This window comes from Cupressus sempervirens, chromosome 6 (assembly GCF_028749045.1).
Source record: "Cupressus sempervirens isolate cs-2001-9-10 chromosome 6, ASM2874904v1, whole genome shotgun sequence".
NCBI classification, from domain to species: Eukaryota; Viridiplantae; Streptophyta; class Pinopsida; order Cupressales; family Cupressaceae; genus Cupressus; species Cupressus sempervirens.
In genome coordinates, this window is record NC_143123.1 from 203,408,929 (window position 1) to 203,432,163 (window position 23,235).

The 23,235-nt window shown below is 37.1% G+C and overlaps 1 protein-coding gene across 3 annotated transcripts in view; it reads left to right on the top strand.

The window, feature by feature from the left end:
- LOC149551943 (initiator tRNA phosphoribosyl transferase family protein) overlaps positions 1 to 17,432 on the top strand; it is a 70,065-nt gene extending 52,633 nt beyond the window's left edge. For all 3 annotated transcript variants that reach the window (XM_089787443.1, XM_089787441.1, XM_089787444.1), the window contains exon 7: positions 17,082 to 17,432. In XM_089787443.1, the coding sequence (XP_089643569.1) occupies positions 17,082 to 17,233 (152 nt within the window). In that variant the 3' untranslated portion in view covers positions 17,234 to 17,432. The remainder of the gene's footprint in view (positions 1 to 17,081) is intronic.
- The last annotated feature ends 5,803 nt before the right edge of the window (positions 17,433 to 23,235 follow it).

The following is a 23,235-nucleotide window of genomic DNA, read 5'->3' on the forward strand; positions in this document are numbered from 1 at the left end:
TCTTATTCTGTCCAGATTTGACAACTTTGGTGGAATGCTTGGGGTAGACCTTGTTGGCACGTTCCTTCCTTGTCTTCTTTCTAGGTTTGTTTGGGGAGTGCCCCCTCTACTGCTTGTCCTCTTCAAGTTGCGCGGGTTGCTGGTCCTTCATTTATTCTTTGACATATTTGGTTGGAGAGGAACCGATGAATATTTCAAGATGTCTAGATTGGAGTCATGCAACTTTGGTGGAAGATTACCCATTCTCTGCATGAGACAATTTAGGTTAAGTGTGTCTTAGACAAGGGTATGGCTCTTGGTGACCTTGCCATTTGCAATCGCTTCAATTTTCAGCTTCATAGAGGGGCCCTTGTGGCTGTGGGCTAATGGTTCCACACTTTGCCTAGACAAACTAGGTGGTAGGTGAAGCAATGGGTGAATCGCAAGTGGCATTGGTCTCCTTCTTTGCTTGGAGTTCTAAAAGTCAACACTAATGGCTCTTCCCGGGGGAATCCTGGTCCTTTTGGTATTGGGGGAGTGGCTCGCTGCAACTTTGGTGAAGTTCAATTTCTTTTTTCAGTGCATAAGGGTTGTCATACTAACAATCCTAAGGAGGCTCTGGCAATTTTACATGTTGTGAAACGATGTTGTTTGAGAGGATGGTGCATGATTATTTGTGAGTTTGGCTCCCAAGTGGTTGTGAACCTTCTTACTTCAAAGGCACTTGCGGATGTTAGTTAGCACCTGGCTTCATTTCTGAATCAGATTCTCTATTTGTGTAGATCTCTGGAGTCTGTTTATGTTACTTACATTCCTGGGGAATGGAATGGAGTTGCTGATTGTTTGGCTAAATGGGCTTCTAATCATGTGCAAGATTGGAACATTATGGATATGGGACAGTTATGCCCTCAATTAGCTATTGAATTCAATGATCTTGTTGGTAGGGATAGAGCTCCTAGCTGAGCTCTTCCTCCTGTATCTCATTTTTTTAAAATAATTTTTTACACCTCTTTAAAAAAAAATTTCAACTATAATTCCAAAATTGATTTTTCTTCCAATTTCGCCATTTCTTATCATTTTGACTTGGATTTAATTTGTTATTTTGAATTTCTTGACTAATTTTTGCAATTCCTTAATGGGCTTAAATCTAATAACAGTGTACCTATTACCAACAATTTGATTTATCACTCATGTGTTGGGTGCTAACTAATTCTTCAATGTTGTTAATGAGCAAACTATTACATCCCTTTTATTTTTTCTTTCCCTCGACAATTTTACAAAGGAAGGACATACTTCTTCTCACGAGTGCAAGAGCATCCTGAACATACATTCATCTCGATTAAAAAGTTTTGAAAATTAAGTTTTTTAGTCCTTGTGTACATTCTTTTTGCGCACAAATTCACCTTGCTTTAATTGAAACTTCAAATATTTACATCATACTCCATGAGCATATTTTGACTTGTCCTTTGATTATGTAGTTCAACTTTCTTCGCTTGATGAACATTGATTTTTTTGATACTCTTCACAAAGGTTTCTACATCAAGTTCGAGACTTTGGTGAAACATATATATTTGAGGTTTCTTTAAGGGCTTCCATAATCCAAGTTTGTCTCTTAGTCCAACGTTGTGGATTCCCCCTTACAAACATTCTCTTATTATTATGTTTTGTGGTGCAAGCGCATATGAGGCTCTATAGTGGATCATTTAGAAAATTCCTTCAACTCTTCCGAATAGCACCTTGGGAGCTTTATAACCATCTCCATAGATTCTCACCTATCAAAGTTTCTTGAGTAAGGCAAAAATGCACTTGAGCACGGTTTTGTGGTTGAGGTTGATTTTTTCCATTTGGCAAAGTTCCTTAATATGCCCTATTTTTAGTATTCTGCTTCTATTATCTTGCCTATGTTCCTTTTAGTCTCAAAATTGATACCGTTAGAAGATGGATCCTTCAGGTTTGGAAACTATGAGGCAAGGTTGAGATGTCTGCAACATTGAATGTTTTGCTTTTTTACTTGTTAGAAGGATTGATAAGGTCCTTTTTAATGACCCTGGTTTCGGGGACTAAATGGTTTAGTCTTCAAAATCAGTTTCTTGGTTTTCAATCTAACGAAAGAAAAATTCAAGTTTTTTGTTTCGGTTTGATTGCCAGGGCTACCCGATAATGCATGTGGCTTTGGTTTGACATTACTGTGATCAACATATGTATATATATATGTACAATGGTATGATGCACATATTGTTATACATATATGCTTATGTATTTGTTGTATGTGAACAATGCACAGTTGAAACCGATGATATATATATATATATATATATATATATATATATATATATATATATATTTTGAGATCATTTAAGGCATGATTGAAGCTAATTCTGATTCCTTTGATATTTAGATCACTATCAATCTATCCTTTATATCGGGCCGCTGATCTTAATGTTTGGTAATACATTGTTATACTTTGGTTAAGTCCGTAACAAATCGTGAATGATTAGTTACCTCCGAACAGGTGTGAGGATGAATGTTCATGTCTCCATTCAAAGACATGACCATTCATCCCCACACCCTTCCACTTGATATATATACCGATCTGCCCGAGTAAACAAGGCATCGAAATCTATTAATGCATGCACATCAAAGGGTCAAAGAACATTTTCAGTTCAAGAATATTATATTATCTCTGCACTAACTTCTAGAGATTCTGAAGCAAATTTATTCTTTGTCAACAATGCTTATACCTGCAATAAAATTGTGCATCAGTGTACCATTGAATTGAAATCTGGTAAGAAACTCTACATGGTATCAGGGCTTTGTTAAGGAGAGATCTCATTAAGTTTAAGAGATCAGATTTCACAATACATTGCAATCTCTCTTTTCTCTACAAGATGACAAATACGTTGAGATTCAAACACCACCTTACAAGTGCTGATAACTTCTAATTCTGGAAACTTCGTATAATGATGTTATTAAAAGAAAACAAATTGGATTCTTTTGTAAGAGAAGATAAGGAAGAACCGAAAGATGATTAAGAGGAAACATTATGGATCGAGAATAATGAGAAGGCCATGAAGATAATTGTGGATGCTGTTCGAGATCACATAGTGCCAATTGTGGCAAAACATGCAACAACATATCACATGATTAGAGCTTTTGAAAATGCATTCATAATAAAAAAACACTGGCAGAAAACTTGTTCTTAAAAGACAGATGAATAATATCAACATGAATAAAGGTGAAATTGTAAATGCTTTCTTCATGAAAATCACAGATTTGAGAGATCAATTATCTGTAGTCAGTTATGAGATTGGCAACCAAGAATAATCCCTAACAGTGCTAGGACTTCCAAATTCTTGGGAATCCTTTGTACAAGGTATAAGTGCAAGATCTAAAATCCCAAAACTAGATCGATTAAGATCTGATTGTCTACAAGAAGAATCAAGATTAATGATTAAAGGAAAACATAAAACTTTAGATGAAGACGTTCAAGTTCTTAACACCAACTCTCATAAAAAGGGAAAGAAGAAGAACAACCAAAGGAAAATAAATTTTCATGGAAAAGGACAGTCAAAACAAAAGAAAGACTTGTCCAAAATTCAATGTTTCAGATGTTTTCAATATGGACATTATGCAATATATTGTCCTGATCGATCTAAACATCAAGAATCATTTGCCAAATCTGATAAATCAAATGAAGGTCATGAATTTGAGAAACATTCCTTCTATTGTAATGATCTCTGCTAGTTCTGATCAAAGAGTTCAAGTCTGGACTTGAGGTATTTTGTCAAATAGTTGGCATGTAGCCCAAGACTTTAAATTTTGATACTGCTGTAAGAAGTCTGACTCAAGAAAATGCAGTACTATGGCTATAGGAATTTGCAAACATAGTGAACACTCGGAAAAATACAGTACTGAAATTAATCTATTCTCCAATAGCAGCAACTTACATACAATATATTATATATCACAAAGAGTAATTTCTGAATGTATCCCAATGAACTCAATAATGTTTACATTACTACGCGAGTTTATAAACATGAGTGGTAAATGAAACTTGGCGTAATCGTTGATGGCTGGGAGCTGTTTGTAAATATTGGCATAATCGTTGATGGCTGGGAGCATAGACTGTTGTTTTTAACCTGCACCTTAATGACTTCAGTCCCGGTACTGCTAATGCCCAGTCACTTCTACGTTCACACCTGCTACTGAAAAGAGACTCAGCGTGACTTCCTTGGCCCGTGACCTCTCTACAACTAACGACGTAGCTACTGTGACCAATTTCACAAGCTGCTAACCCTGCCTTCACTATGCTTCTTGCGGCTATGGGTATATGGCTTCTGACTGAAATGTGCCTTGCTGTGGGTGACCTGACTTCCAATACGTCTGGTCTGTAGACTTCTTGACCCACGTCAACCTCTCCTTCCTCAGTTGTGGGATGTCTGCCGTCCAAGCACAACACTTCCAGAAAATGACTTGTAGGTGCCAAGACATTATATAGGTTCAGCCTGCTGCTCTCCTTCATGTCGTGGAACTCCAACCTCCTGTAGCTCAATACATATATCAGTTCCAATCGTCAATTCTGAAAATGCAATGTGAGTGCCAGGTTTGCATCCAACCTCATTGTTTTCCTTAAGGGGTTTTGTCCTTAGGAAAAATCTAGTCACATTTAAGCAACCTTCAGGATTTTATAAAATAACATATATTCGTGGTGCTAATCCCAATGCAAAAACTTTCTTTTATAACCTCGAAGTGTGGGGAGAAACAAACTTCTTAGCAACGTGGGATAAAAGACTTTCGTCTTTTAGTCACTTGAGTCGTTTTGTCCTGAAGTGACTTTAAACATTAAAGTACTTTATACTTCAACTCAATAAATTAAAGTGACTTAACCCTTAGGATTTCCCATCTAAAAAATCTCCTCAACTGAAACCAAAACTCCTGTGACTTGCTAGCATCCTAAATCACATGCTGTTAGCCTATCTGGATGGAAAGATAGACCAACTAGGCGCCATTAATTCTATCGTGGAGAAGGGGATAGTACAGTCCTCCCTTCCTGGGATTGCTTGCCCTCAAGCGATCTCAATGCTGGATGTTGTAGGATTGTCTCGCTTTCCCAAGTGGCATCCTCATAAGGTAAATCCTTCCAGCGAATCAGATATTCCTTGATGGACTTGTTCCGTAGTTTCCTCTCCCTAACCTCTATCACCTCTGTAGGAACTAATACAAGCTTCCCTTCTTCATCGAGTGGGGGCAACTCTATGGAAGGTACTGTATGTTGGCCAGTGGCTTTCTTGAGACATGAAACGTGGAACACGTTATGAATTCAGCTATCATCAGGTAAATCCAGCTCATAGGCGACCTCACCAACCCTCCTAGTAATGCAATACAGACCAAAATGTCTGGGCTGAAGTTTTTGAGATCCACTCTTCTTCAAAGAACTCTGTCTGTATGGTTGGAGACGGAGATAAATCATGTCACCCAACTCAAAACTCCACTCAGTCTGCCGGCAACCAACGTACATCTTCTACTGATTTTGAGCCCGTAGAATGTTCTCCCAAAGAGATCTAAGGATATCCTGCTGATCCTGTATCTAGTCCCCTGCTAGTGGTGCCTTGCTGTCCTGCAAAGTCAGGTCTATGAATGACAGGGGCTTGCTGCCATAAAGAGCACGAAATGGAGACATCTGAATGGACAGGTGGTAGGAGTTGTAACAATACTCTCCTAGATACAACCACTTAACCCAGGCTCTTTGCTGTCCTGCTACATAGCTCGCAGATAACCTTCCACCCATTTGTTAATTGTCTCAGTCTGTCCATCCGTCTGGGGGTGATAAGTCCTGTTGGGTGTCAACTCCGTACCGGTCAATCTGAACAATTCTTGCTAGAAGGTGCTAAGGAACTTGCTATCCTTGTCGCTCACAATGGTGCGAGGAAGACCATGTAAACAAAAAATCTCCTGAAAGAATAATTCAGCTATCTGAGAGGTTGACCAATCTATTGCTATGGCGAAGAAGTGAGCGAATTTCGTTAACCTATCCACCACCACAAAAATAGAATCCTTGCCTTGCACCCTAGGCAACCCTGTAATAAAATCCATGGAAATACTCTCCAATTTCTGCATCAGAATGGGGAGAAGCTGTAATAACCCGGCTGGAAACTCATGCTCTGACTTGTTCTGCTGACAAGTCTGACACACCTTGATATGCTGGAGGACATCGTCCCTGAGGCCCTTCCATGAAAATCTTTTCCTAACTTGTTTGTAGGTTTTGAAGAATCTTGGGTGTCTAGCTGATAGTGCATCTTGTAAAGTTTCCATACTCTTTGAGTTTAGATCTTGGTACAAGGTAAATACGATCCTTATAGAAAATCACATCATCTATTACCTTGTACCCGCTGTCCTGAAGTTGTCCATCCATAATCTGACATGCTTGAGTATTCTTAGAATACTCAACCAGTCCTGCTAATGGTGCATCTTGTAAAGTTTCAATACTCTTACTTTTGAGTTTAGATCCTGGTACAAGGTAAATACGATCCTTATAGAAAATCACATCATTTATTACCTTGTACCTATTGTCCTGAAGCTGTCCATCCATAATCTGACATGCTTGAGTATTCTTGGAATACTCGACCAGCAATTGAGACTTCCAATCTGCTGAAATCTTAGAAATAGCACAACATTCCACTACCAAGGGTCTCCTGGAAAGTGCATCAGCAACTATATTGTTCTTACCTTTGATGTTCTCAATGTCAAAATCATAGGCCTGAATCTTGTTGACCCACTTTTGTTGTCTCTCATTAGATCCTTCTGCTCTAGGAAATAGCACAAACTATTGTCATCCGTCCTAACTGTGATTTTGCCCCCCACTAGGTACCGTCTGAACTTTGCTAAAGCATGCATAATAGCCAACATCTTCTTATCATAAGTGGAGTACAATCTCTCGCCATCCTTGAGCTTCTTGCTCTCATAAGCAATCAGATGCCTATCTTGTGTGAGAACTGCGCCAATACCACTCCCTGAAGCATCACACTCAAGAACAAACGGTCGAAAGAAATCTAGTAGTGCTAAGACTGGGCATGTGCTCATTACCTGTTTGAGCCTATTAGAGGTCTCCTCTGCCTCAATTGTCCATCTGAAAGCCCCTTTCCATGTGAGGTTAGTAAGGGGAGTCGCTATCTGAGAGAAACCTCTAGCGAACCTCTTGTAGTAAGAGCAAAGACCCATGAATCCTCTAAAGTCTGATAGGTTCCTTGGTGGTGACCAATCTAGAAATGCCTGAATCTTTTTCTTGATGTACCTTCACCCCATTTGCTCCAATCACTTGACCAAGATAAAGAATCTTAGTCAACCCGAACTTACACTTGGACTCCTTAGCAAACAACGAGTGCTCCTCCATGATACTGAGTACCTCATCTAGATGTTGTGAGTGTTCCTTCCAAGTCCCACTGAAAATCAATATGTCATCAAAAAATACTAATACGCTCTTTCGTAGCTGCTTTCGAAAGATGTGCTTCATACATGACTGAAATGTAGCTGGCACATTAGTGAGTCCAAATGGCATAACCAAGAACTCGTAGTCACTATAGTGATAACGGAAGGCTGTTTTATGCACATCCTGCTTGCAAACTCATATCTTATGGTACCCTGACTTGAGATATATTTTTGAGAAGTAAACTGCCCCATGTAACTCATCTAGTAGCTCATCAATGCAAGAGATTGGGTATCCGTTCTTGATGGTCCTCTTGTTGAGAGCACGGTAATCAATACACATACGTAGAGTGCCATCCTTCTTCACCAATACAATTGAAGAAGCAAAGGGGCTAGAGTTATATCTGATGTAACCCATGTCTAGAAGCTCCTTAATCATCTTTTCTATCTCCTTATAATGCTTGGGATGACGATAAGGTGTTATGATGACGGTTTGACACCCTCTTCCAATTCAATGATATGCTCAAACCCTCTATCCGGGGGAATGCTTGGCGGTATGACCTCAAAAACCCTCATGTGCTTATCAAGCACCGGCTGAATGTCAACATGAATCTGCTGCCCTGAGTCTAAGGTAGCCTTAGAAGAAATAAAACAGTGGGCTGCCTAGTCCATGTCATCATGCCTCATGATTGCCTCCATCCTATGTGCTGAAATCAGCATGGGTGCTCCCTCTGGCATAGCCTTGAGGATCACTTATCTGCCACCCTGTAAGAATTCCAGTTGCATCTTATCATGTCAACTGTGTACCTGCCAATAGTTTTCAACCACTGTCTATCCAACATGGCATCTAACTCATCCAAATCAACCACATAAAGATCTGCCTCAAAAAAGAAATTATCAAAATGAATTGGAAGTCCTGACGCCTTCCCTACGCATCTCAATCTCTCACCTCTTGCCACTCTAACCTCAAACTCGGGTATGTCGTCAATCTGTAACTTCCTTTTAGTAACCCATCATGAGCTTATGAAGTTATGCGAGGCACTTGTATCCAAGAGACATATAATACACTGTCCTCTAATAATTCTTTTCAAACGACAGGGGTGTCCTGTGGGATTGCTAGAAGGTGATGCTATGATAGGAGGTGTCTCTGGGTTCCTTCCTTCTTCCTCTCTCTAGGTGGTCGATCATCATTCTCCTCCTCATTACTACCATCAACATCGCTGCCCTCTTGCTACTCATCCTCCTCCTCTTAAAGTACCTCTACATAATGTATCTTGCCTTTGCCAAGGCATTTATGATCTAGTTTCCATGACTCTCTGCAAGTGAAGTATAGCTTCTTCCTCCTGAGTTCATTTCGTGTCTCAAAGTCCAACCTGGGAGGTGTAGCCTTATGCTGATTTTGTTCTTTTGGAATGAATTGATCCCCTTATATGTTTACTTAGGCTGTAATATCGAAGAGGGTGACTCTTGATCGTGTGCGATCTTAATAGCATCATCTAGAGTCTTTGGTTTAAGTACCTTAACCAAACCTCTATATATATCTTGTAAACCCTCGGTGAACAACATTACCTTATGCTGTTTTGACATGTCTGGAACCACCACCGAGATTTGTTGAAACTTGTCAATGAGATCATCTAGAGATCCACCCTGTCGTAACTGTGCCAAATTCCTGTAATAGACCTCTATATCCTTCCCATCAAAGCGAGTAATCAGTTTAGAGCTGAAAGTCTCATAGGATGTAATGAGACCATGATCCTGGGTAACCCAACTCGTGGTGCCACCAATCATATGCCGCTCCCTCTAAGTGTGTCATAGGAAATCTGATGGCTTCTATCTCTAACAAAGGTTTAAGTGTTAGGTAAGTGTCTAGCTTGTGAATCCAAGCTCTCACAGATGTCTTACCGCTGCCATCAAAAGTAGGGATAGATAATTTATTCATAGCATGTTTTAAATCTCTGTTTGGTGCTGTTTGTCTGACTCCCTTTTCTGATTTAGGCATTGGATAAAGGACATATTTTGTTTAATTGGATCAAGAAACAAATCCCATTCATCATACATCACCATAACGTTTTTTGGCAATAAGTTTGGTGCTGCTGGTGGTGCTACCTCTTCCTCTGCATTAAACACGAGCATCAAAGGCCTCTCTGTGTTTCTTGTGGGGGCCTAACAACTCGAAGTGATCTTGCTACACTACTACCTTCACTATGATGGCTCGGAGCTCTCCTGTTAACAAGGGCTAACTGCTGTATATTAACTGCAAGCTGCTGAAGTGCATCAGCTATGTTATTCTGCCCATCTTTAATAGCCTGAAATGTTTCCCTTACTTCTCGATCTGGTTCAGTTTCATTAAGTGCCATTTGAATGTTGTTTACCCGTTCTACCTCGTTCAATCTGATCAACTTGTTTAGCCTGTTCAGCCTGTTCTAAAAATTAACTCATCCACTGAATAACTATCTTCAACGTCAATCTACTTTGAAGACTCTGCTTGTTCCGGTTGGAGGTGATTGAAATTATAAGGTTTCTTCCTCATACCTCTCTTTCATTTTTCCTACTTATTCCAACCTATTATGTAGTAAATTTTTTTCCACAAGATGGTAGGACCTCTGGCTCTGATACAACTGTAATGATCTCTGCTAGTTCTGATTAAAGAGTTCAAGTTTGGGCTTGAGGTATTTTGTCAAACAGTTGGCATGTAGCCCAAGACTTGATACTGCTGTAAGAAGTTTGACTCAAGAAAATAAAGTACTATGGCTATAGGAATTTGCAAAGAAAGTGAAAACTCGGAAAAATACAGTACTGAAATTAATCTATTCTCTAATAGCAGCAACTCACATGCAATATATTATCTATCACAATGAAAGTAATTTCTGGATGTATCCCAATGAACTAAATGATGTTTACATTACTACGCAAGTTTATAACACGAGTGGTAAATGAAACCTGGCATAATCGTTGATGGCTAGGAGCTGTTTGTAAATACTGGCATAATTGTTGATGGCTAGGAGCATATACTGTTGTCTTTGACCTGCACCTTAATAACTTCAGTCCCAGTACTGCTAATGCCTAGTCACTCTACGTTCACACCTGCTACTGAAAAGAGACTTAGCGTGACTTCCTTGGACCGTGATCTCTCTGCAACTAACAATGTAGCTACTGTGACCAATTTCACGAGCTGCTAACCCTGTCTTCACTATGCTTCCTGTGGCTATGGGTATATGGACGTTGACTGAAATGTGCCTTGCTGTGGGTGACTCGACTTCCAGTATGTCTGGTCTGTAGACTTCTTGACCCACGTCAACCTCTCCTTCCTCAGTTGTGGGATGTCTGCTGTCCAAGCACAACACTTCCAAAAAATGACTAGTAGGTGCCAAGACTTTATACAGATTCAACCTCTTGCTCTCCCTCCTATCGTGGAACTCCAACCTCTTATAGCTCAACACATATATCAATTCAAATCCTCAATTCTGAAAATGCAATGTGAGTGCCAGGTTTGCATCTAACCTCACTATTTTCCTTAAGGGGTTTCGTCCTTAGGAAAAATCTAGTCACATTTAAGCAACCTTTAGGATTATATAAAATAACATATATTCATGGTGCCAATCCCAATGTAAAAGCTTTCTTTTATAACTTCGAAGTGTGGGGAGAAACAAACCTCTTAGCAATGTAGGATAAAAGACTTTTGTCTTTTAGTCACTTAAGTCATTTTGTTCTAAAGTGACTTTAAACAATAAAGTATTTTATACTTCAACTCAATAAAATAAAGAGACTTAACCTTTAGGATTTACCATTTAAAAAATCTCCTCAACTGAAACCAAAACTCCTATGATTGGTTGACATTTTTAAATCACATGCCACTAGCCTATTTGGATGGAAAGATAGACCAACTAGGCACCATTAATGCTAGCATGGAGAAGGGGACATTACATCTATTCAGCATTGTCTAGTCAAACATCAACCAAATCAAACACTTGGATAGTTGACAATGGATCTTCAAGACACATCACTAGATATCAAGATAACCTAGAAAGTATGCAAATAGAAATAGATGAGAAAGTTACAATTGGTGATGATTCTGCACATTCCGTAAAAGGAATTGGGATGTGCACCATCAAATTGAAATTTGGGAATTCTGTTCAGCTTTCTGGAGTTCTTTATGTACTAGGTATTAAAAGGAATTTAATATCTACATCTACGCTTGAAGATGATGGTTATAGAATTGCATTCATGGAAGGTAAGGTACTAGCATGGCCTAAGAATTCAACCATAAAGAAGGCTCTAACAATAGGAGTACGACAAGGACTATTATATGAGCTATGCACTAAGTCAAACTTTGCACTTGTACATGAGACTTCTGATTCAAATGAAATATGGCATAGAAGATTAGGTCATATCAACTTTCGTGCCCTAACATCTAAGGAAAAGTTAGTGAATGGAATGTCCAAGTTAAGTCATATTCACAATGAATCATGCAAAGGTTGTGCCTTGGTGAAGAACACTAAAAAATTATTTCCTCATAGTTCGAACAAAACTTAAGATGTGTTGGAACTAGTGCACTTAAAACCTATGTGGACCCATGTCCTTACCATCCATAGGAGGGTTTTTATACTATGTGATATTTGTTGATGATTTTTCAAGGAAGACATGGATACAATTACTTAAGTGCAAAGAATCTGAAGAGGTTTTTTCTAAGTTTAAAGAATTTATAACAATCACTGAAAACTTCTTAGGAAAGAAAATTAAAGTTCTAAGAATAGATAATGGGAAAGAGTACACTTCTGAAATATTTAAAGAGTTTTGCAAACTTGCTGGGATTAAGAGGGATTTCAAAGTCCCCTACAATCCTCAACAAAATGGAGTTGCTGAAAGGAAAAACATAACTATTGTAGAAACTGCTAGGGCTATGAATTTTGATCAAAGCTTGAGCATGTCATTTTGGGCTGAAGCATCTAATACAACACTCTATATTTAGAAATAGATGTCCTCACTCATATTTGGACAATAAGACCCCTGAAGAAGCGCATTTTTTAGGAAAGAATCCTAACATTAGTCATTTAAGGATATTTGGATGTCCTGTTTATGTTCATGTACCTAAGGAGAAAAGGACAAAATTAGAACCTACTGGAAGAATTAAATTCTTATTGGTTTTAGTGAAACAACAAAAGGATATAGAGTCCACATACCTGGACAGAAACAAACAGAACTCAGTAGAGATGTGATTTTTGAAGAAGATATTGCTTTCAAAAGAGCCAAAACTTTAGATGAACTAGATACAAATGATTTACCTCAAGAAGAGGCTCCTGCTCCTAAGATTTAGAGGAAGTACCCTGAGGAGACTTCAAATGAAATCGAGATCCTTCTTGAGACTCGAGAAGATAGTTTTGATCATTCTAAAAGATCATTTTGGGCAAGGAAAATTATATAGGAAGGAGATGGATTGGCAACACCTTCAGGGACTTTCTGAGAAAGCAAAAGACCTATAAAATTGACATACAATGCATTCATGTGTGAGAGTCCAAACCTTGAACCTTCAAGTGTTTCAGAAGCACTTAAACATCAAGCTTGGAAAGATGCAATGGTGGAAGAATATCAGTCGATACTAAAAAATGATGTTTGGGATATAGTTCCTAGACCTAAAGGAAAATTTGTTGTTTCTTTAAAATGACTCTTCAAAGTTAGGTATGCTGTAGATGGTAGCATTGAAAAACATAAAGCTCGTTTTGTGGTTAGAGGGTTTTCTCAAGAGGAAGGAATCGACATTGAAGAAACTTTTGCACCATTTGCTAGGTATACCTCAGAGCTATAATAGCCATTGTAGTAACGAAAGGTTGGAAAATCTATCAAATGGATGTAAAAATTGCTTTTTTAAAAGGAACAATTGAGGAAGAAGTATACTTGGAACAACCAAAAGCATTTATGACTCATGATGCTGCCTCTTATGTATGCAAATTGAAGAGGGCTCTATATGGACTCAAATAGGCTCTCCGAGCTTGGTATGAAAGGATTGATAAATACGCCTAAGTCTTGGATTCACCAAGAATGTGGCTGATCCAAATCTTTACTTTAAGGTAACTAATGATGATGTGGTGATTCTAATTCTCTATGTTGATGATCTTCTGATTATAGGGGAAGAACATCTCATTAATCAGAATAAGAAAGATTTGGCTTCTAAATTTGAAATGAAGGACTTAGGAATTCTTCATTACTTTCTTGGTTTGGAAGTATGGACTCAAATAGGCTCCCCGAGCCTGGTATGAAAGGATTGATAAATATATCTAAGTCTGGGATTCACCAAGAATGTGACTGATCCAAATCTTTACTTTAAGGTAACTAAAGGTGATATGCTGATTCTTATTTTTTATGTTGATGAGCTTCTGATTATAGGGGAAGAACATCTCATTAATCAGTTTAAGAAAGATTTGGCTAATGAATTTGAAATGAGGGATTTAGGAATTCTTTATTACTTTTTTAGTTTGGAAGTGCGTTAGAAGTTTGGGAATATCTTTCTGCATCAAAAGAAGTATACTGTTGATATGTTGAAAAGATTTGGAATGTGGGACTGTCGACCTATGTCAACACCTATGGAAACCAACTTACACAAGCTAAAGGAAGCAAGTGCTGAATCCAGACTAGTTGATCCCACTTTATACAGACAGATAATTGGGTCCCTGGTGTATCTTGTAAATACTCGACCTAATATCTACTCGGTTGTGAATGCATTAAGTTAGTTCATGTGTGAACCTCGTGAGATTCATCTTGTTGCTTTGAAGCATATATTAAGGTATCTCCAAGGTACCATTGGGTATGAACTTAAATATGAGAATACTAGCTTGGAGTTACATGGATATACTGATTCTGACTGGGTTGGAAGTGTAAAAGACTGGAAAAGCACATCAGGATGTTGTTTTAGCTTAAGATCAGCTATGATCTCTTGGATTTGTAGAAAGCAAGCTTCAATTGCTTAGAGTTCTACCGAGGCAGAGTATATTGTAGTAGCAATGGGAGCTAGAGAAGCAGTATGGCTTCGGAAGTTGCTTTCTAACTTGTTTTCTGAGCCTATGAAACCTATCACTATTCATTGTGATAACCAAAGTTGTATCAAGTTATCTGTGATCAAACAAGCTGATATTCTCACCAAGGCTCTTCCTAAAGTGAAGGTTGAACATTTCAAAAAGAAATTTGGTATGGTTGAAATGTAAGTTTATGAGATTGAATCTCAACTTTGTAAATTTGTATTATTTTAATAAAGATGTTTAAAGTGTAAATTCTTTTGTCATATGTGTGACTTTATGACTTATGCGCCTACCCTATGTACATTATTAAAAGGTGACAATCATTTATAATGAAATGTTGATTCTAATAATATAAGGTGATGACTTTATAATTATTAGATTACTATTATGATGAATATCATGTGACCTGATATTCATGGAAAAATCATGATAGTTAAAAGAGCATGTTGATAGATATCATGTGACTTGATATCTGCTGAAGATCAATATGTTCAAATTCATTGTGGATATTATGTGACATAATATCTATGGATATACCATGAACTTTTATGGTGGATATCATGAGACTTGATATCTGTGTACACACCATAACTGGAAAGAATATCATGATACTTGTTTTTCTTAAATATATCTAGAGGATATTACTTTTCAAATAAGGATAACTTATATATTTGCACTTTGTCTTCCCTAGCTAAGAGGGAGTGTTAATGCATGTAGCTTTGGTCTGACATTACTGTGGTTAGCGCATATATATATATATATATATATACATATATATATATATATATATATATATACAACAGTATGATGCACATACTGTTATACATATATGCATATGTATTTGTTGTATGTGAGTAATGCACAGTTGAAATTGATGATATATATATTTTTTGAGATCATTTTAGGCATGATCGAAACTAATTCTGATTCCTTTGATATTTAGATCATTATCGATCTATCCTTTATATCGGGCCACAGATCTTAACATTTGGCAATACATTGTTATACTTTGGTCAAGTCCGTAACAAATCGTGAATGATTAGTTACCTCTGAACAGGTGTGAGGAGGAATGTTCATGTCTCCATTCGGAGACATGACCATTCATCCCCACACTTCCACTTGATATATATACCGATCTGCCTGAGTAAACAAGGCATCAAAATCTATTAATGCATGCACATCAAAGGGTCAAAGAACATTGTGAGTTGAAGAATATTATATTATCTCTGCAGTAACTTCTACAGATTCTGAAACAAATCCATCCTTTGTCAACAGTGATTATACCTGCAATAAAATTGTGCATCAGTCTACCATTGAATTGAAATCTGGTAAGAAACTTTACACTACCCTTGGAGTATCGAAATGAAAACATTTACATGATTATTGCTATTTCTTTTGGGCAATATTGTGCTGCTGATAAATCACCAAATTTATGAAGCGTATGTTATTTGCTAGATTTTGCGTCTTTGTCGAGAAAAACCAGGTGCTTCCTACTTAGATTACTTTATCTCCAAAATATTTAGTTTGGGTGCAGCAAATTGATTATGAAAACTCTGCAGTTGTTTTCCATTCTTGTGGTAAAGTGGGTCATGCATCTACTATTTGAAAAATAAGAAACAACACTTTGTGTGGAAGGAGGATCAATTGCCAGCTTCTAAGGAGAATTCCATTACATTCTTTCAGGAGGTTCAGAAAGTAGATACTAAAGGGAAATCCTCAATGGATTGTTCGATGATGGATAGCTTTTTTGATGCATTGGGTTGATAGAAGGATCTGCCAGTGATCTTGTTGCTCCTTATCTCAAAATGTTCAGATATAGGGAGGAGGGCCCTTGTTCTGAGAGAAAGCAAAGTTCTTTGGAAATTTTTTTATGCCGCCCTGCTTTGGGTGGGTAGTTTATTTAAAAAAAAATAATGCTGCATCTTTTTGTAGTCTCTTAGTTGTTCCTTTTGTTTGTTTGTTGTCTATCTGTGCGTCATGTTCTATCCTTTTCATTGTACAATGTTCTGGGCCCTTCAAACCATGCTTATCTATAATTAAAAACAATGATTGAAGATGTCAAAACATTATTTTGCTGCCTATGTCCCTAGAACATAGATTATAATAAAATAGAAGTCAGCACAAAAAACACAGCCATATTAGGCAAAAGGCACCTGTTGAATTGAAAATCCTGAATGAATGACATTTAAACTGTTGTATTGGTTCTAATTTTTGATATTTCTTAGGGATTCAGACTAGATAAGTAATGTGATTTCATTGGTTTATTGTTATGCTAGTTTTCGCCATATGTAAGGTGTATTTTACACACATCAATTGCTTTAGGTATAAATAATTTGGAAAGTTTAGAGGTTTGTTCAACATTACAGGTGTTTGATTCATTTTCTCAATTAATGAAAGTTTTGCTGGTGGTCAGTACCTTAACTTCATGTCTTATAACTTGCAAGGAAATACAAAGTGTGCCTTGAGTCATCGTGGTGGTGTTGAATAGTCCCAAATTTTGTGAACGTGTTTTGTAAATGGCAATGGTTTAGATAATTCATACCATTAATGTAATAACACTAGAACTTTATATTCCCTAAAAAAACTTAAATATATTAGCCATTTTATCATATGTCCTTTTGCTCAAGGGCATACTTGTATTTTACTCAGTTCATCTATCTTGTTTTGTAGGGATCTTTGATAATGGAAGGAGTTTTAGAAGTGCCATGGTTTCGAAATGGGATATTCGGCGACAACTTGTTTACATTTGCAGTTTCGCAACCAATGCAAGACCATCACGTGGAAACCTGAGACAAGTCTTTAACTTCTTGAGAAGAGAATAGTGATTTATAATCTTATTGATTATTTTTTTATTGCTTTTGCTTTTAATATTGTACTTTAAAATTCTAAATATTCAAATCACCCAGATTTGATCCTCAGTGGGCAAAGAGCCCCTTAATTACATTTAGAATCTTGCCACCTTCAGTTAATCATTTTTGGGGTAATTTTTCAATTAGTAAAGTTTCAAGAAACATTACTTCCTGCCTTAACTTAGTTATGGAATATTTTATAACATATAGTTCCATATGTGGATATGTCATTTTCAAGCTCATTTATTAATTTAATGGTAATGGCGCGTTTGATTAGAAAGTTTGAAAGCGTTTTATACTAGCATTTGCTGCCTGTATTGCTAGCGTAACTCATTTTTGCATTGGGAAAGTTTCCAGCTAGGAATGATTTGATTCCCATCTTTTTACTTCGCACTTGCTACTGAGTTTTATCTGCGGGACATAGAGAATGTAATATAGTAATACAATTCTTAAGAATTATCTTGAGGTTGAAGCGATTAATATAGAAAATATGGGACAGTCGAATAGAAACCACGCCTCCTTTTTTTTCCTTCCTTATTTTTAATTCAATGCAAATTACATGTAATATATATTTCATATCCTATTTTATAGGAAACTTCCTACAGCAACTCTTCTAAATATAAGAGTTGATTTAACAATTCAAATTCCTATAAACATTCGTACAGTAATGATATATTTACTTATATTTTAACAAATATACATATATTAAGTTGTTTCTCAACAGTTTAATATTTATGTACGTACTCTAACAAATATTATTATTATATGCATTTAATGATATAATATTCTTAACAGCTACATGAACACTAATTACCAGCAACCCCCTTAGACTAAACATGAGGTAAAAGTACATCGCAATATTTGACCACATTCGGTAGCTCATTGAACACATCTCTACTCATAAGAAGCAATAATCGAACTAACCTCATTAAGCTTACTATACTTACAATATAATATTAACTCGTTGCTCAAAAACTTAATATTAACATACATACTCTAACAAACCTTATTATATTATGCATTTTATAATACAATAAGCTTATCAACAACTTAATATTAAGATATTATTTTATCCATCATTATGATATGCATCCTATGATACAATGTCGTTAACAACAATGTGAACACTGATTCTCGTAGTCCCCTTACTATGAACATGAGGTGAGAGCACATCACAATATTTGATGATCACATTCGGTAGTTCACCGAAAATGTAAGGTATGAGTAGGGACATACACATCAAAGGTCCTTAAATGGTTTGTCCCACAACACTATGACGCAATAAGTCGGGAAATACACACCTACTCATGAGAAGAAATAGCGGGTCTAATTTCACACTACGTGGACCATACTTTCATCTAAAGATAGGGATAGACACATCTGCTCACAACAATAATGATGATTGGGCATAAGGATATCTAATCAAAATTACCGACTCCTAAAATTGGGGACAAGTACTTCCTATCACTTACACTATCTTGTGACGGAGGACAAACACATCCATTTAGAAACAACTAAGAAATGTGTTTGGGGTCATACTTATCCAATCACAACATAAAAAGTTCGAACACCAAGCTCTTATTGTCGAATATGTCGCCACCATTATAGATCATTGTCACTTCAATTATAAATGATACGAGACTTTGCAACTTGGAAATTGATCTTGGCTTTTGCCATTTTGACACTTTATTGTGCCACTAAATCAATTTCGCGACCTCGTCACTACCGACTCATGAGAGGTTTTTGAGTGTCTTGTAGCCTTTGGTGTTTCCATCCTCAAGTAGAATTGTTAGACATTTTAAGCAAATTTGTCTTTAAAAGCTTAGTTTTAGACTGCGCCTATGCAAATGAATGTTGGACACAAGATAGCATATCCATTTACTATTTAAACAATTTATTAATTTTAAACATTTTAAAAATTAGATACAAAGAGATTATGATGCAATAATTTGAAGACACTAAACTCACATTATATTGATCCTCATACGTTATATTTGCCAGCCGAGCACGGAGAGGGTGTGTTGGGCAGTTATTGGATAGAGATCGTGGAGAAAAGATATTATGAAAAGCAGGACACCATTGATAGATATGTTCAAAACCCATAAAACGGAAACCACTGATGGAGTGGATGATGGCCAGACAACAAGTAATACGAGCTATCACCACATTCACCATGAGCACGTGCAAGCCATATCCGAGGTTTAGCAATTACAAGATGCTATAGAAAGGTTTGAGTGGAAGAGATATGAGGAGTAAGATAGAAGCCGGATAATATTGTACACTGCATGCGGCGCCAAAATATTCTGCTCCAATGCCATGATAGAAAATATGAGAGTCAAGTAGAAGTCGAACAATATTACACAACAAAATGTCATGTCTCTTTATTTGTCGTTTAATTTATATATATATAGAGAGAGAGAAGGACAGTTAATATTATAGGAAAATAGAAGTTAATAATTCAATTTTTCTCAGACCAACAAAAATTTCAATGCGTCAAAGTTATATAAAAAGATAAATAGGAGGGAGGGGAGGTGGAGTAGAGAAAAAGAGAAATATGAGGGAGGGGAGGTAGAAATAAATATAAGGAAGAAAAAATGTGATGTGTGTGAGAGAGGGGAATATATACACACACAAATAAATAGATAGATTGAGATAGATTGGAAAAAGTGGGAGAATATGAATTGCTTTTTTAACGTGTGGTTGCACATCCTCAAATTTCATCCCCTAAATATTCGAAATGTGAGTGATAAAAGATTTTCAAAATTCGTAAATATTCATGATAAAGTAAGCCATCGTATATTCAAAAAATATTTTTTCTGCCATATAATTTGTTAGCTTATTTTTTTATTATACATTTTTTCTTAAATATATCTCTTTTTGAAAATCTAAAAACTTTGATCATTGTGTGCTAATTAAAAATAAAATATTACCAATGTATTCAAAACCTTAAGCTATGAGGGGTTCACCCTATAGTGCGATAGTTGGTGCATGCCCTATTGATAGGGTGGTCCTGTGTTCGATCCTCACTTCTTGTCGCTCACATGCACAATGTCCAATGCAACTTTTCAGGAGTGTTTATGCTCATTTTCACTTGGTATCTGCCGGTGGGCAGTACTTTGTTGGTGGCAGTGGCTTGCGGTGTTGGTCTTCTAGAGGTCCAGGTGGCGGTCCCATCAATCATGGTTTGTTTGACTATTGGGAGAAGAAGAAGAAAAATTTAAAGTCCACGAGACTAAACATAGTTTATGGGACAACCTATCACTTTCATTAGATCAAGACTTTTCCTATTTAAAATGACAACAAGGGCCCCAAGCTTCTTAATGTTTTACTCATTGAAAAGGTTATGCCAGTTGTACACAATCAAATAATCAATGAAATTGGCCCTGTTGTCCTTAAAAGCAAAACATTCAACCACAAAGTGGTTCTCAGTCTCCGCCTTACTTGAGTTGCAAAATGTACAAATTCTCTCCTCTCAAGCCTCTTAAGGCTTTTTCCAATGTCGGTTCTCATTGCGGAGTTGATGTGAGTTAGTCCTCAATTGAGCAATAAAAAGTTTAGCTTCCCAAACAATATTGGCCCCAACGTAAGGCTTTTGAAGTTTGTCACTAGTGGGATTAAACTCATTGATGTAACACCTTTTCTTCCTGCCATCCCTTTAGCCCTGTTCTTCTTATAATTTTTTCCAAAACAAAGGCCTTAATTGCTTTGCTATTAGTGGGACATATGTTGAAATGAATGTTCCATTTGCTCATCTAATTGATGCTTTTCTACATCCACGTCCTCTTCCTTTTGCACAAAACATCGTTAAAGACAATGATAAGACATCTACTATTCTCCATTTGTTGTATTATTTTAAGATAGCATAAGAGATGGATCCTAATCGTAGCCTCAATGGGGGTAGCCCCAATTTCACTTAGCATGATACCATATGGGACCATGCATTTGATTTTGAACTTGCTAGTGATCAAATGCTTTTGAATACCCTCGATTTTCTTTCCATTGGGAAATGGAGGTGCTGCTAGCCCACACCTCACCCCCATAAAGGACAACTGACACCACCAAAATACTGAAAAGGGTTTGAGTAGTCATCCAATCCCAAACCTCAACCTCTCTACAGTTTTTTTGAAGAGCAAACAAACCTCAACCTCTCTACATTTGTTTTCAAGAGCAAACAAGGCCTTCTAGCCACCCAATTTTTTTTTCCTACAACTTTCCCATCTTAGATGCTTGTTAAAGTCCACGCCTAAGTATTTGTACTTCATAACCTCCTCAAGAGTCTTGCCCTTATAATAGAACTGATGCTGATTGTACTTTTGGCTGGTGGAGAACATCGCGATTTTAGTTTTGTTGATGTTGACTTGCATTCTCACCCTAGTACAAAAACACTCAAGGGTATATAGATGCTCCTGCAAACCCTGGGCAGAATTGGAAATCAAAGTAAGGTCATCCACGTATAGGAGCAACCTAATAACAAATTCCCCCAAATGTGCACACTCGCCACCCTGCGTGTTTAGTCACTCTTCCAACTTGTCAATATAAACCCCAAACAAAGTAGGTGACAAGGGACAACCCTGTTTGAGCTCAATATCACTCCTAAAGCATTCAAAAGTACCAGTAGAGGTCCTAATTTTGACTTTGACCTCGTCATACAACCTATGAACATCATCTCTAAGGTGCGAGGGAATCCCAAGATCTTCCATCCTAAGCCACAATCTGTCCCTAAGGATTGTGTCAAAAGCCTTTTTGAAATCAACAAAGCAACAAAATAACTCACCCTTAACTTCCCACATTTTTCAATAGTGTGCCTCAAAATCATGCAATGATCAATAGTGAGATGCTTGGGCTTGAAACAAACTAGCCCTTTAGCCCTCTTATGCTACCCCTTTGCCCACTTGCTAATCCTATTTTCAATCATGCTGCCAAAAAATATAGCAAACAAAGGTTTGATCATGATCGTCCTGTAATTAGATGGATTGTTTAACTCCCCACTCTTAAAGAGAGGGATTGCTAAACTAGTAGTCCACTCCTTAGGAAAGCCTTGTTGGTTGATGCCATTGAAGATATGCGTAATATGAGGTGTGAGCACATTTATGCCCCACTTGAGATATTCAACCTGTAGCCTACCTAAATCTTTAGCTTTACTGCCTCCCAACTTCTTAATACCCATCTTGACTTCTTGCACTGTGAAAAGGTTTTCTATATTATTAACCAAGGGTGGGGGGTCCACCGCACAATCTTGTTTATAAAGCTACCTTACATACTCAAACCATTGCAAATTTGAAATGTTATTGACAATTTCCTTTTTTTTTGTCATGAAGCTCCTTCCAAAAAAGCTTCAGGTTAATTTTGCCAAGGAAGATAAAAATCTTTCCGCCTTGCAACCAAATAATCATATGTTTTCCTCTTCAAAATCTTCTTATAAGCTTTTATATTGAAGTCCTTTTTGTTTGAATTTCTTAAATGCTTCCTCGCCATTTCACATTCCTCATCAAACCAAGCATTCACAGGGAAGCAGTAAGAATCAGACCTACTTTTCTTTGACATTTTACACTTGGAGAGTGCCCCATGGGTCAGATTTGTTAACTCATGATTGTAACTCATGGTTGATTAGAACATGCAAATGAGATGCCTTTTCCTTTTATAGCTTTTCAAGTGCGATCCTAAAAGTATTACCATTTTTCTTAATTAAAAGAATTTTGCCTAGTGAAATAGATTGATGGGTGCTCTTTGCTTCCCCTATAACCTACTATTTATCTATCCACATGAAATTGATATAAGTAGGTTTGTGATATGATCTCATATCCCATATTTGATCCCCAATTGTAACTATCTCAATTCTCTAATACAAATTTTGAGAACAAATAGCATAATCAACCATGCTTGCCCCATTATAATTGTTGCAAGTGAAAAAACCTGACTTTGCCCACTTATCTAAGCCATTGCAAATAATTAGATCAAAAGTGCCACAAAGACTA